Source organism: Toxotes jaculatrix, chromosome 11, assembly GCF_017976425.1.
Source record: "Toxotes jaculatrix isolate fToxJac2 chromosome 11, fToxJac2.pri, whole genome shotgun sequence".
Lineage (NCBI taxonomy): Eukaryota > Metazoa > Chordata > Actinopteri > Toxotidae > Toxotes > Toxotes jaculatrix.
In genome coordinates, this window is record NC_054404.1 from 6,808,295 (window position 1) to 6,821,925 (window position 13,631).

The window sequence follows — 13,631 nt, forward strand, 5'->3', positions numbered from 1 at the left end:
ACTGTTACTTAATGGATTTTTTGGGGGGGAATATGAAGATAACTTCAATGTGATTATCGTTTGTTCTATGGGGATTTCAAGCATAGCACATTAATACTCCCTGTGTGCAGTCTGTGGTTGACATGTCTCCTGGTGAAATGATTCTGAGCAGCTGTGCATGCAAATCTGTAAGAGTTCAGGCAACACAAATGGGTAGCATGCCTGAGTTATTTGCATTTTTAGTTGAGACATGATTAATGGCCGAGAGTGTAGAAAAGTCTACTTCTGTTCAGTGACTTATATAAAGTCAACCTTGAAAATTCAATGAACCCTAAGCTTGTGTCTGCTTAGTTTTCAAAGTTCAAAAACAGAAACACGTGAATGGCTCTGTTTTATTAACAGTAAGAAACAATGCAGATAGTTGGACAAATATAAAATACATGAAACATCCACAAAATATTAAAACAAAAATAAATAAAATGGTGTTTTGTTTTTTTTCTTTACAAAAATGACAAGGAACAAAATGACACTGATCAAATGACACATGTAGCATTTAAAAAATAAACATGTACCTAGCATTCACAGTCCCCTAATTTCATTTTTTGTTTGTTTTTTGATAAAATGGGGCGAGGAAAAAAAAGACAAACGACACGATTAGAGGCTTCGTCTGTACAGACAGAATAGTTCCAGAGAGGCAAGGCAGTCACTTCTGATATCAGGTAACGTGATATCATTCTTTGTCAAACCATTTGACATCTGATGCAGCCTTTCACTGCTTCTTCACTACTTCTGTATGAGAAAACACCACAATCTGATGTGCAAAATAAGAGAAATTCTTTAGACAACTAACATCTTTCTTGCTCTTTTAGTCAATGCCCTTCTATAGTCAAAATGGGCACTTAGAGGCATTGAAAGACATTGTACAGTACAGTACAGAGAGAAGGAAATGAACATGTATTCAGGTACCTAAATTCACTATTTTGAGAATATCTAAGTACTAATACACTGCCTTTAAGCCATCTTACTCTAGAACACAGACTATAAGATGAAGAGAGATTCAGAAAATGGTTAGTCCTCATGAAGTTACTCGCAAAGCAGCAAAGTCAATGAGAAAGAGGTTAACTATACTGTCTGTTTGCAATTTCTACAGAATCATTTCGCTGGAACTTCTGCCACTGGTGGAAAGAGAATGATGCACCTTCTGTATGTACACTGATATGAAGCCGCATTACAAGCAAAATTCATAAAATAGATGGGGAGCTTATTTTCAAAGATGTGATCACTTCTACTCACTGACGTTCCTCAAAGATACACTTTGAACTACAAAAGGCCTCTTTGTAAGTTGCCCATGTTCTTAACATTAATGAAAACTAGATCCAGCAGCTTTCCCCATGTTCAGGTTTTGGTGTACATGAGCTCAAATTGTTTAGTGACAGATAAAGAAAATGAAATTTATTGTGAGGTGACTCAAAGCAATAAAAAGCAACGGTCTACAGTATCTACAGTACAACACCAGTATCTAAATATTATAAAATATTTAGTTTAAACAGCTTTTTTCTTTGCTCATCAGTGCTAGTTTTAAAAAGTAGTCACGTCACCTGTGACTGGAAAAAGTATAAAAAAGCCAATTGGAAATTATAGGACACTTGAGTGGATGTACCATAGCAAAAGGCTAAGAGCACTGATTATGACAGACCATTTCACATGGGTCAAAGAAAGATATGGCAGCAATGACTAAACTAGTGTTTCAATATCATAAATAAGCTTTTTGAGAAAAAGGATCTTGACATTCAGAGAAAAACTGCAGAAGAAGGTTATTTCCATCTAAAACATACAGTATGAACTACCCTATCAGCTTTTGCGCAACAGATGGATTTCAAGATGGCTCTACTGTTCGAAAATGACAATATCAAGAAAATGGTTAACTTTGGTAAGTGATTATTTTGACTGAAAATGATCATTGGTTTCCCAAAGGCTGTTATTACTGTGTAAAACTACCATTCAGTATTAGTAAGATTGACACAGACACTAACTGGAAGGTAGAAAGCTCTCAGCTCGGTCCTGTACATGCTACTGAGGTGTAACACATTTCCCAAGTACTGGGAGGGAAAGGAGGGGAGGGGAAGAGTAAAAGATAATGGGTGCAGGAAAGACAGGTGAGCAAAGAGATGGGGAGGCACTAAAAATCCTTTTTAACAGAGTCAGTTTGAGAGATGGACGGACAGTTAGAGATATGAAATATATAAAACTTCTGCGATTTTGCTTAATTTGTGAACTGTTTCAGGCATAAAGCATGTCTGTTTATGACTGTAGTTTGTCAGGGTGGTTACTTAAGGCTGCTGAAATATTCTTTGTACTGAATAAGATCTCATAAATTATTGCAGTGTTGTATTTCATCATAGTGTAAATAGAGCATATTTCGCAAATGTTATTTTACAATGCATTCTATTTGTCTGAAAGTACTGTATTAAAGTCTTAGATGCTGTCTTGTATATTATTTGAGGGGACAAGGGGTTACACTGCTACTATCGAGAATGTGCTTTAAGGCATGTCATTAGTGTAGGTAGGGTCCTGACACACGGAGAAGGCCAGAGGAGAAGACTGGAGGAAGAGTGGAGACTGTACAGCCACAGGGATCTGTCCACTGAGAGAGCAGCCAGGCAGCATTTAGTCCATTCGGAAGTCAGGCTGGCCAGTAAGCATAAACAGTTTAAGGTTGAAAAGCTCATAATGTGATGTGTATCCAAATCATTCATGGGTCCAAGGTTCAAGGTTATATCTGTGTTGCATCAGTTGGGGTTTAGCACATGGAGCCTAAAGGCTGAAGCACTTCATTTCCGGCCACATCTGGAAAACACTTTTGCTAAATTATCTTGATAATATCTCCACAGTCATGGAGTGGTATATTCAGCAGAATGGCAACTGTTCTGTCCAAAATTCTTTACATGTTCCTATACCTGCCCCCTTGGTGTTTAACACTGATTACCAGCCACCTGCACTTCAATCCAGACTCATGTTTATTCACATAATCTTGATTTCAGGGAAACTTCATGTTCACTTCTGTGCGATGGCCTCCTCTCCGCTCGGACGCATGCGGTTGAAGGGCAGTCCTCCGACTCCTGTTATCCCCAGACCCACACTGGGTTCTTGGGCAGTTTCCTCTGTGCTGGGAGAAGATGCCTGAACTCTGGCGGAGGTTGCTGATCCTCCAGGCCCAGGAAGGATCTGCGGCAGCGATTCTTTGGCTGGTTGCACGGACCCGGGGTTGGTGGCACAGGGGGAAGTGATTTTGGCGGCTTGGGGCTTGGTAGGGGTGGTGGGGCTGGTCAGGCCGAGACTGGCCAGGGCATCCAGAGTCCCATCTGGGTCTACCATGACATTGATCACTGAGACAGAGAGAGGGAGATGATCAGAGTGTGGAAGGCTTAGATCTTGGTTTGTATTAAAGGTCCAGAAATCTGTTTACTGTTCAAGTTAGAACAGATTCGACTGTTTCACATGACACTGTTGAGTGTTAAACTGTTAACAAGTAGTGCCTATAGTACAGTAGTACTTTACTATTGTTGCTATTGTTTTACTTTACCTTGAAGCTGCTTCTCAACTCTCTTCAGTTCAAGCAGAATTGAGGAAATCTCCTGCATGAGGTGAAATGATGAGGAAAAAATACAACAAAATTATTTGCTTCCAATATTGCTGTGTTTTTCTTGTTATGAAATATTGTTCAGAAAGATTTCTCTACCTTGTTGGAGGTTTTCAGGAGTGGTATGTCACTTTCTGATCGCAGTTTATTCTCAATTTCATCCCAGTTTCTGTCCTTATCCTTAAACAAAATCCTGAAGAAAAGTAACACACAACAGGACACATGGTCATTTACAGTAGCTTTTTGATGTACCAATCAACGCAATGGCACACATATGCACTCTACTCTATATACACTATTACATACTCACGGAAGGTTATAATATCACAAAGTGTAATTACCTGATTTTTCCTGCGGTTTTATCGACAGAGTGTCTGATCTTAGTGGACAGTTGAGAAACTGAATTGAGCAGCAGGCTGTCCAACACCGCCTGAAAAGATGGAGGAAAATAAATTAAGTGTGACATATGATAACCTGAAGGTGATTGCAAGTATTTTTGTGAAAGTGTCCACGTTGGTATGTTTCTGATGTCATGCTCTCTGTGTTGCCTCTCACCTCTTCTCGGTTCCAGGTGCGTCTCCTCAGAGCTCGGGGCTCCAGACTGTCAGGAGCACGGGGGCGGAGCTCCACCGGCTTACCATTGATCTCTGGTGCCTTGGTTGAAATCACAGGCGGAATCTTCCTGAAGTTGAGGCTCTCATCAAACACCCGATCTACCAACTAAGCAAAGGTGGGGAGAGACGAGAGAGAAGGAAAATAAAACTTTAAAACTTGAAATGTCCTTGCCCTGTTATTCCAGCTTTTTATAATAGAGTTAAGTAATCATTTGTGAGAAATGAAGTATGAATTAGCAGCACTGCCAGCTCAAACTCTTTAATTGTCCAGCTCAAAAAAAAAAGTCTTAAGTACAAAAATAATTAAATCCTCTCAGGGTCAAAATAAGAATGAACAAATGAAGGAATGAAAGTGGAGCAGAAGGGAGTGCAAAAAATGAACACCTCTCACAGCAGATGAAAGCTACAGAGCAATAGAAAGGCAAGGCAGTTTTATCCAAGCAACACAAGAAGGATGGCAAAGGCACAATGGAGGCGCACATAGTAATGATAGAAGAAGAAAAACGGGCACCTTTCTCATGCTCTCCTGTATGTCCGGCTGCGTGGAACGTGCAGGGCCTACCTCTTCCCGGGTGTCGATAGCTGATCCCGGGGTGGTGGCGGCAGTGCTGACGGTGGTGCTGGGCGCTGTGCCAGATGAGCTGACTGAGTCGATCTCGCCGGCCACATCATGGATCTCACGGGCCAAGATGGCCAAGTCCTTGGCCAAGTCCTGGCTGATCCTGCGCACACAGGGGAATAACCTGTTAACCATCAGACAGGGTTCTTTAGGACTCAGGGTAAACATCTACATGAACACTTGCAACCTGCATACACAATAATCTGTAATCACACACATCAAGATAAAATAGCTGGGTTTCAGTCACGTGATCATGATGACGCACGTAGGCGGAGCGATTTCACATGGAGGGCAGGAAGTAAGTTACATGTCAAAGCCAATGGAGGAAATATTAGCAGAGAATCCGTATTGTACGGATTTAGATCCCGTGTCGAGACGGAGATACACACAATTAATCAAACTATGTTGGACGTGACCCGTACCTCATGAAGATGAGCGAGTTTTCAACGGAAGTTAAAGATTTGCTGACAATCGAGGCTGTTGAGATCACCAATTATCTCGTACTTCAGACCTCTTATTATACGAAACAGCAAATAAAAGCCTACAAAAGCCTGGAGGCATATAACTTTTTTTGTGAGCGGGTGGGTCCACAACACAAAACATAGGCATTTATCCACACGGTAGATTCTCAGCGTGTCAGTCAGCTAACAGCTGAAACACTTCCTGCCCTCCATCTGAATTTGGTGCCGTCACGTGAAACCCACCCATTTAAGCCACTAAGGGCAGCTCTTACTAAAGCTCACAAAATCATAGTAAAACATTACATGGATTTCTGAAAGATCAATTAATAGATCAGTACAGATCAATACCTGGCTATTTCCTCGCTGTGTGCTGTCCAGTCTCTGATGTACTCCTCTTGCTCTTTCATTCGATGTTTGAACCCCACTCCACCTGGACCCGTCACTGCAGCAGAGCCTGGAGCTGCGGTGGTGCTGAGCCTCGAGCTGCGGTGTGGGACGAGGTGATGAGGTCGTACGTGAGAGCGTCCTCCGTGCTTTGGAGAATTCCGGTTGGAGCCAAACTCTTCCTCTGAGGTGGAGCCGTATTCTGGTGGCAGACGTCTCCACCTGCTGCTACTGGACACTGTGATGGTAATGGCAAGGGAAGGCAACTGTTAAGTCAATCTTACTGTATGTTATTCCATTATAATGTTTGTTATACACAGAGATACTAAATGAGCTGGTGAACATGAGGCTTTGTTACTAAGGCAGCCCCCAGCCAGTCCCGCTTAGTTCTGACAAAATGTTTTAAAAAATGGGAGCGATGAATTAAAACAATTGGTGAGTCAAAGCATAATATTTTATCTCATTTTGTTAAGTCATTGTTAATGGACAGCTGCAGGAATGTTTAGGTGATAATAAAACCACAGTAAAACAACAGAAACAGCAGCAAAAAGAAACTACTTGAGTTCATCTAAAAATCCCCACCCCAGGCAGCCAACAAAAGCTTCCAACAACATAAAGTCTTGATAGAGCCAGGACTTGTTAAGCTGCTTCAAAACCATGATGAGACAACACCATGCTCTATCAGTCTCTCACAGGTAAAATGGGACGTACAAATGTCTTGAATAAAAATCTCCACAAGGTGGACCATTGTTCCAAAACCATTTGCTCATGGGTTTGGCAGTTTGAGCTCTAATGTTTCAAAATGTTTTACCAGAAACAGAGAGTGAGTAGAGCATTTGGGTCTTCATCACAACATTACTTGATGGATGTAAGGAAGGAGACACAGAGTTAACACTGCAGCACATGCTAGAGCTGGGTCATCATACTTCAACTTTCTTTATGTAATGTGCTAGAACTACAAGCTGGATATATATTCCAAACAAATGAAAAAGGTCACTGCAAAAATCTTAAAACTGTAGAAAATCCAAGTGTGTATAGTCCTAAACAAAGGACTTTATATTAGCTGACAGTCCTACAGAAACATTCCTTTGTTTGCTTTTCTATGAATTCCTACAAGTATGCATCACCTTTTCACATCTCATATTGAAATAAAAATTCTTTAAATCCTAACATGAATAACCTGCTTTCCTTTTGATGAGCTTGGAGGCAGCTCCTATTGCTGTGACCCAGGTCTGACACACAAAAACACACACACGCACACAGTCCTAAGAAGGCTCTACAGCTCTGGTACAGTACCCATTAGCTCTTCCTCTGCATCACCGCCCTCAGGTTCGGGCTGAGAGCTCTCTGGACGATGAAAACCAATGCACAAGTATGTCACAACACAGTGGAAATGTTCACAGACAAATGTTCACACGCTGACACAATAATGAGGTATGTAATGGTGTAGACTTTTTGATCCATACATCACTTTTTCTTGCAAACAAACTAAAAATCCACCAATAGGTTCAAAATAAACTAAAGTTAAAAAAATAAAAAATAAAAAAATAAAAAGATTTTTACTTCTCCTTGCTCCTACAACATATGAAAAAATGAATAAATCATCAATAAGGCACGCAGTTGATGTGCTCACCTGTGGGTGAGCAGTATCCAGATGTAGTGGTCTTAGTCTTGGTCTCGTTCAGTTTGGACACGCTGTTGGCCCTCATCCTGGGTGTCAGTCTGTTCTCTGTGGGCGTTGATGAGCGCAAGCCCAGACGCAGAGCAGTCTCAGCTGACAGGCGGGGTGAAGAGGTGGAGCTCCGGGTCACCGTGCACTCTGAGTCACTGCGGGCTGAGATGGAGCCCAGACGATTCCTACGCGGCTGAGCCAGCATGTCCAGTCGTGACATTCCCTTCCGACCAGATGGCGGCTTAGAGGTGGAGCTGGTGGTGGAAACCTCAGAGGCCACAGACACCCTGTCTGCATCAGCTAGGTCTGTGTCAGATGTATCCCCAAGGCGGGCACGGCGAAGAAGGGAGGCTCTTGTGGGCCGCGGCTGAGGCAGTGAGGCCTGCTTGTTCAGAGAGGAGGTGGTGGCTGCCTGGAGAGTACGGCTGGTTTTAGCTGAACCACTGGTGGAGGTCTTAGCAGACCTGCTATCGAGTTTGGAATGGAGGGCATCATCTAAGCCACGTCCAAGTGCTGAGTGCCCCAACGGTCCAGAGTAGGTCTCCTGGTCTGAGGACAAGATGTCAGAGATGGGGAAGGAAGAAGTCTGGTCGTCATCAGTGAGATCCAGTGAAGGCTGGCGTGCTCTGGAGGAGGCAGAGGACGGCTGAACAGAGCGGCGTGCATCGGTCCGGCTTGTCGCGTCCACAGTTCTTGTTTTAGTCTTCCTCTCCAAGCGCTCTCGGGCACTTGCATTAGTGACACTTGTCTTGGAAGCTGTGCTCATGTTGCTCTTCTCCCGGTGCATGCTGCTGAGGGAACGCCGTTTTTGTACACCACCAGCGGCTGCTTTCCTTTCAGCCTCTCCAGCCACATGACTAGCTGTGCTGGCCGTGTCCACATCTGACTCAGGAGAGATGGAGTCAGTCCGAGGCGGGAGGCCAGAACCTGAACCCTGAGTGGTGATGCCAGTTTTACTACTTTTCTGGTCTAGTTTATTTTCATCTCTTAGTTTAGCCTCCAGGAATGCCATGACAGCTTCAGTGTCTTTCAGGAGTGTAGCAGTATCCATGCTACCCACAGAGTCACTGCGTTCGCGCCCACTGCCACCTCTGTTGATGCGTGGGATGAGCTCTGCAGGGACATTAGCGCTGGGCTTTTCAATAGTGAAGCTGCCCTGGCGCACTAGAGGCTTCCCAGACTTCTCTCCTCCTTCTCCTCCTCCTCCTTTCCTCTCCTCTGACCTCTTCCTCCGTTCAGTGCTGCCAGAGGTCCGGAGAGGAGCCTTGCATGGAGAGGAAGTGGAGCTTTGTTTCCGTTTACTGGTCATCTCACTGTCCTCCTTGAGAGTTGGGGACTCCCCGTCGCCCTTGTTCTCTTTTTCCTGGGGTTCAGTGTCCTGCTTCTCCCCAATCTCAGACCTCAGGGCTTTGGTGCTGGATTTAGCCCGGGGGTCATCCACAGGGAGCTGGGGGAGGGTCCTGCGCTTACGGTCTGTCAGACTGGAGGAGGATTCACCTCTGCTGAGGGACGCAGTGGACTCAAACGCATCAGCTCCTAGAGAACAAAGGATAAAATCACTTAAATAAGATTCTAGGTTTTTCTTTTTTAACATGATTTCAACATTCAATAAATTTCAAGAGCTGTTTTATAATGAACATGCTTTTAGGTTTGGGGATTTTTAAGGGAAAATACATCAGAAAACTTAGAATTCAATCAGTTTTAAAATTTAATTTAGGCCTATTCATTCTCTGAGAGTCATGTGCCAATGTACCTCTCTCTTTGTGCAGGAAGGCGGCTGTCTCTGCTCCTGATCCCTCTGGGTCTGTCCTGGTATGATTGGCAGCTAGACTGGCCCACTGAGAGACCCAGCTCGAGTCACCAGGAAGAGCCTGTGGGGACACGAGAGGGAAGTGAGGGTGGGGTGACAAGAGAGATGGAAACAGGAGAGAGAAAACCGGAAGAAAGAGCAGTCAAGTAAATTAGTGGTGGCAGTGGAGTGAGATTAGCATTTATGAGTTCATCTGAAATGTAATACATGATGATGGAAATTATTTAGTTTGTGAGAATGAAGGGCAGTGGCATTAAGACAAATTCCGGTATCAGTTTTTTAAATGGAAATCAAAATATGTCTGATGTGAGGCTGCTTGGATGATGATTGATGATTCTACTCATATGTAGACATTTACACACTTCATGAACTTCAAATAAATCAATCACAATCATCTTACAAGTTTTAAGAAAATCTGAACAGTTGCTCATTTTAGTTAGTAAAAAGACATAAACGGCATAAAAGACTTGGTAGAATGGCTGTCAGCGCTCACATTCACTGTCCCCTCCCTCATACGAAATTGCCCAGAGGGCCAAGCGCGTCTCTCCTCATCTTAGTATGATCTAGGTCAGTCTCTGGGAGGACTAGCCTACTCCCATTAACAGGCTAGGGGAGTAGAGTGGTCAAGCCATGGGAGTGACTGTGACTCACTCATGAAATTCAGCCATGAATCTTAGTCTACGTCTTACACACTCGTATACTACTCTAGACTGAGAGACATAGCAAAACACTGGGAGTCAGAGGTCATTTTACCTAATCCAAACGAAATTCACAAAGAATTAGTCATATTGGGCAACATCAGTATTGTATGGACACTGCTGTGTAGGTGAACAAGATATTGACAGAGAAAGAGAGAGAAAAGGGAGCACATAAGCTGTTAAGTACAGTTTTCTACCTCTTTCCCTGTCTCCCCAGTCTCCTTTCCTTTTCCTTCTCTTTTCAGGTCAGACAGAACAGATGAGTCTTGGCTCTGCTGAACACCAAACACCTACAAACATTTGAAAAACAGAAGGGAACAAATGCTGACAATGTGGCAAAAGATTTGCTGAAGTATAATGTGCAAGGAAAATTAAATACCCTCATAATATACGGTATAAACTCTATCATGGTAATATAATTCTACAGTCCTCTTGATGAACAAAAGTGAACTGAACAGTCAGAAGAAGATGCTGTTGAATTAAAGCACTGATCTGCACTTGATAATTGAGTACCATGGCAACGCACACACACACACACACACACACACACACACACACACACACACACACACACACACACACACACACACACACACATACACACACACAAATTACAAAAGCGAGAGCGAACATGAGTGGACAGACTGTGAGCAGTGTGCCAATTAGTGTGTCAGCTAATTACAGGAATTAGCATAACAACACTTCCAGTTTTGAATGTAATGCACTCAGACTAACACCGACTAGAAATACACCCCACTAATTATATCACTGCTCCTCCTAAGATAACACCTGTACACAGTTTATGAAGGGATATGTGCCACTGTAAGATGCCATTTAGACAAGTTTAAATTATGTCTGTGTAATAACCTTTATTGGCAACAACTGGACTTCCTAAAAATAAGAAGCTGTGCTTCCAGTCCCCGCTTCCAAATGTGATGGGTGGCAATTAAAAAGCTAAGTGAATGTTTGTCTAGAATGGTTTTGCGGTTTGTACTTTTGTTGTACCTATTTAAAGAAAGTCTTTTTAAGTCCTACTTTATTTGTGATGATGGCCTAAAGAAATGTTTGTTAAATCTCACCCTGAAACTAACGTTAAACCATCTTTCTCTCTCAGTGTATTGCTTTTCCCCTTTCAAACATGTTTTCTGTGACCATGAAAGAGCACTGTGCTATAGGACAGGGGCGGCAGTGGGTAACTGATGGTGGTTTTTCAGCCTCCCTGGAGCATCGTTTAATAAAACAGAGCAGTGCTTGATGGAGCAAGTCTCTCTGGGCTATTACAGAAGCATTAGGCTTACCAATAGGACAGAGAGGATGGAGTGGTGGTCAAGCAAGGCAATGGAGAAATGATAGCTTTGTTTTAGTGGCAACAAAGCAAAAAAAACAGTCTCAAAGGACTTGCTATCCCTAAAAGTGCCAATGAAGCAGGTAATAAAGAGACCATTAACCTTGCTCTGTTCTGTCTGTTTGACCAAATTCTTTGCTCTAGAGTTACCGCAGAGTAACTTTAAATGATAATGAATTAAATGAATTATCTAAACAACACAAGCCATTGAAAAAGAAAAATCTTATCACAACACGTACAACAGCAACATAGCAACAGAAAACAGAACTATGGAGCATCCACAATGTGTGTATGACTCTTCTGGGAGGGAATTGGATTTTGTTGCAGTGCAATGCAGAGGAGATTTTAGCAAGGTCAGCAAATTGCTTTTTTTTTTTCTAAATCACAGTGTTGATTATGTTTATAATAAGTAATCTATTGTCTAAATAGCAAAAACTAATACAAAAGAAGATTTCCAATTATTCAGTAATTGTGGCATAAGGCTGGAATTAAGCCACTGCAGTCAAGACTAAGTATTGTGGTTGATGTACTAAGGCAGAAATGATCTTATTGGTTGCAGGTAGTGGCTAAAATGTCTGAACATTCCTACCTTGTCTATCATGCGCCTGGCCTCCTCTTCCTCTGGGTTCCTGTTCTCCAGTTCGATAGTGTACGTCCCCTTATCACTGTGGTCATCCTCTGCCTCTCCTCCAGCTGTCCCCGCTCCTTTCCCCACGACCGAGGCGTCCTCGCTGGGGCTGGTGGGGCTACCTGTCGCCAGCCCTGTACTGGCTGAGCTCCGACTGATACTTGGGTCCTCAGACCTCTGCTTGAGCAGCACGCGGGCAGCTGTAGGGGCACCTACAGCCACTGTAGCCGGTATTGGAGCTGGGGCTTTTCCTAGTAAATACAAAGCAGAAATACATCTGTTAGAAGAACACACATAAAATGCTCTCACGGAGGAACAAGATACAGAAACAACCTGTAGAACTGATTTTTTGGTGCTAAATGTACAAAGTCATGATTGTTATTAAGTTCGCACTGGTTGTGCATGAACGATAACAGCTCCTGATTGACAGATTTAATGCTAATGCAACTAATGCAATTAATTATTACAGAATATAAAGACAGCCTTATTACCTGAATCTGAGGCTGTAGTAGCAGACGTGGAAATGCTGAACACCTTGGGGTGAGACGGAGGCTGAGGACACAGTCCCTCTCCACCAGCTCCTCCCCCCAGCAGGGGTGCAGTCTGAGAAAATGAGTACGACCGGCGCTTGCGAGGGTTTTCCTCGTCGTAGAACTCGATCATGAAGGCAGTGCGGGTGCCGGTTGTTCGGGTCCCGCTCACTGTTACGTTACCACCTCCTGTTCCTCCTGCTCCTCCTCCTCCTCCCACGTGGCTGTGCGCTGCTTTTAGACGTTCCTCGAGGGCATGGCGGCGGTTGGCAAAACGCAGGCCCAGTCCATTCTCAGAGTCACTCTGGGTGCCATCCTCATGCTTGCTGCCTATCAGAGAACAGAAAGAAGGGCTTAAGTTCCATCTTATTCATAATTTACTGCAATAAAACAGATTTTTGTTTACCTGGGTTAGGTTTACATTACCATGAACAACATCTGAGGCTCTCATACGGTAGCTATACTGATAACCTGTAGGATGTTACATAAGAATTCAAGACATTCTTAAATCCGTATCATAACATGTGTACACAATGGTAATATAGCAACAGACACAACAGCTGTTGTGCATCCATAAAGATACAATACTGCAGTATTGTGCAGTACAACAATGTGTGGCTGTTCAGACGTCTACCTAAATTAAGCAGCCAAGAAGAAGAAGACAAAAATCCCATGCTGACCACAGCACACAACCACACCTTCCTGAGAGCACATCCATTGCAGATACCACAACAAGAAACAAATGTTTGCTAACTATTGCAACCAAAATGATCTATAAAGTTTCTGCTGTGAATAAAATCATTCAGCTGTTAAAACAGACCCTGAATTCACAGCACCTGGCTTACCTACCACACAAGTGCTGTTTCTACATTTTGATGAGCCTGGGCCGCATCAGAATGTCCTCTCAGTGTTGTGCAATGGCAGACAGTGTGCCACGCTAATCCAGACATGCCACCCACACTATTACTGGCCCTGCCTACTTTACTGACAGCGAGACAGAGCAACGAGGGGGAGGGGAGGAGGAGAACATTGAGGGGCGAGCAGAGTAGGAGGTTGGAAGTAAGTGTGTGGGGGGGGGGGGGGGGGGGGGGAGCTTCAGGGATAGAGGAGGAGGGGAGGTGAAAGGAGAAAGGGGAAAGAAAAGGGGAGGGTGAACAGGGAAGGAGGCTGGGGGAAGCAAGGAAAGAGGAGGTTAGACGGGAAAGGAGAAAAACTGGATTAAGAGGGAGAAAAGAAAAAGCAGAGAAACAG

General features: G+C 43.5%; 1 protein-coding gene across 7 annotated transcripts in view; it reads right to left on the bottom strand.

Moving 5' to 3' along the window:
• Positions 1 to 28: 28 nt before the first annotated feature.
• The window catches only part of cep170aa (centrosomal protein 170Aa), a 39,954-nt gene continuing 26,351 nt past the window's right edge, over positions 29 to 13,631 (bottom strand). For 2 of the 7 annotated variants that reach the window (XM_041049951.1, XM_041049952.1), the window contains exons 11-23: positions 12,342 to 12,710; positions 11,812 to 12,101; positions 10,075 to 10,167; positions 9,123 to 9,240; positions 7,331 to 8,905; positions 6,994 to 7,044; positions 5,662 to 5,935; positions 4,745 to 4,976; positions 4,175 to 4,339; positions 3,961 to 4,049; positions 3,719 to 3,812; positions 3,563 to 3,614; positions 29 to 3,365 (exon numbers count right to left, since the gene is read on the bottom strand). In XM_041049951.1, the coding sequence (XP_040905885.1) occupies positions 3,034 to 3,365; positions 3,563 to 3,614; positions 3,719 to 3,812; positions 3,961 to 4,049; positions 4,175 to 4,339; positions 4,745 to 4,976; positions 5,662 to 5,935; positions 6,994 to 7,044; positions 7,331 to 8,905; positions 9,123 to 9,240; positions 10,075 to 10,167; positions 11,812 to 12,101; positions 12,342 to 12,710 (3,734 nt within the window). In that variant the 3' untranslated portion in view covers positions 29 to 3,033. The remainder of the gene's footprint in view (positions 3,366 to 3,562; positions 3,615 to 3,718; positions 3,813 to 3,960; positions 4,050 to 4,174; positions 4,340 to 4,744; positions 4,977 to 5,661; positions 5,936 to 6,993; positions 7,045 to 7,330; positions 8,906 to 9,122; positions 9,241 to 10,074; positions 10,168 to 11,811; positions 12,102 to 12,341; positions 12,711 to 13,631) is intronic. The other 5 variants (XM_041049953.1, XM_041049955.1, XM_041049957.1 and 2 more) reach the window with 5 other exon arrangements.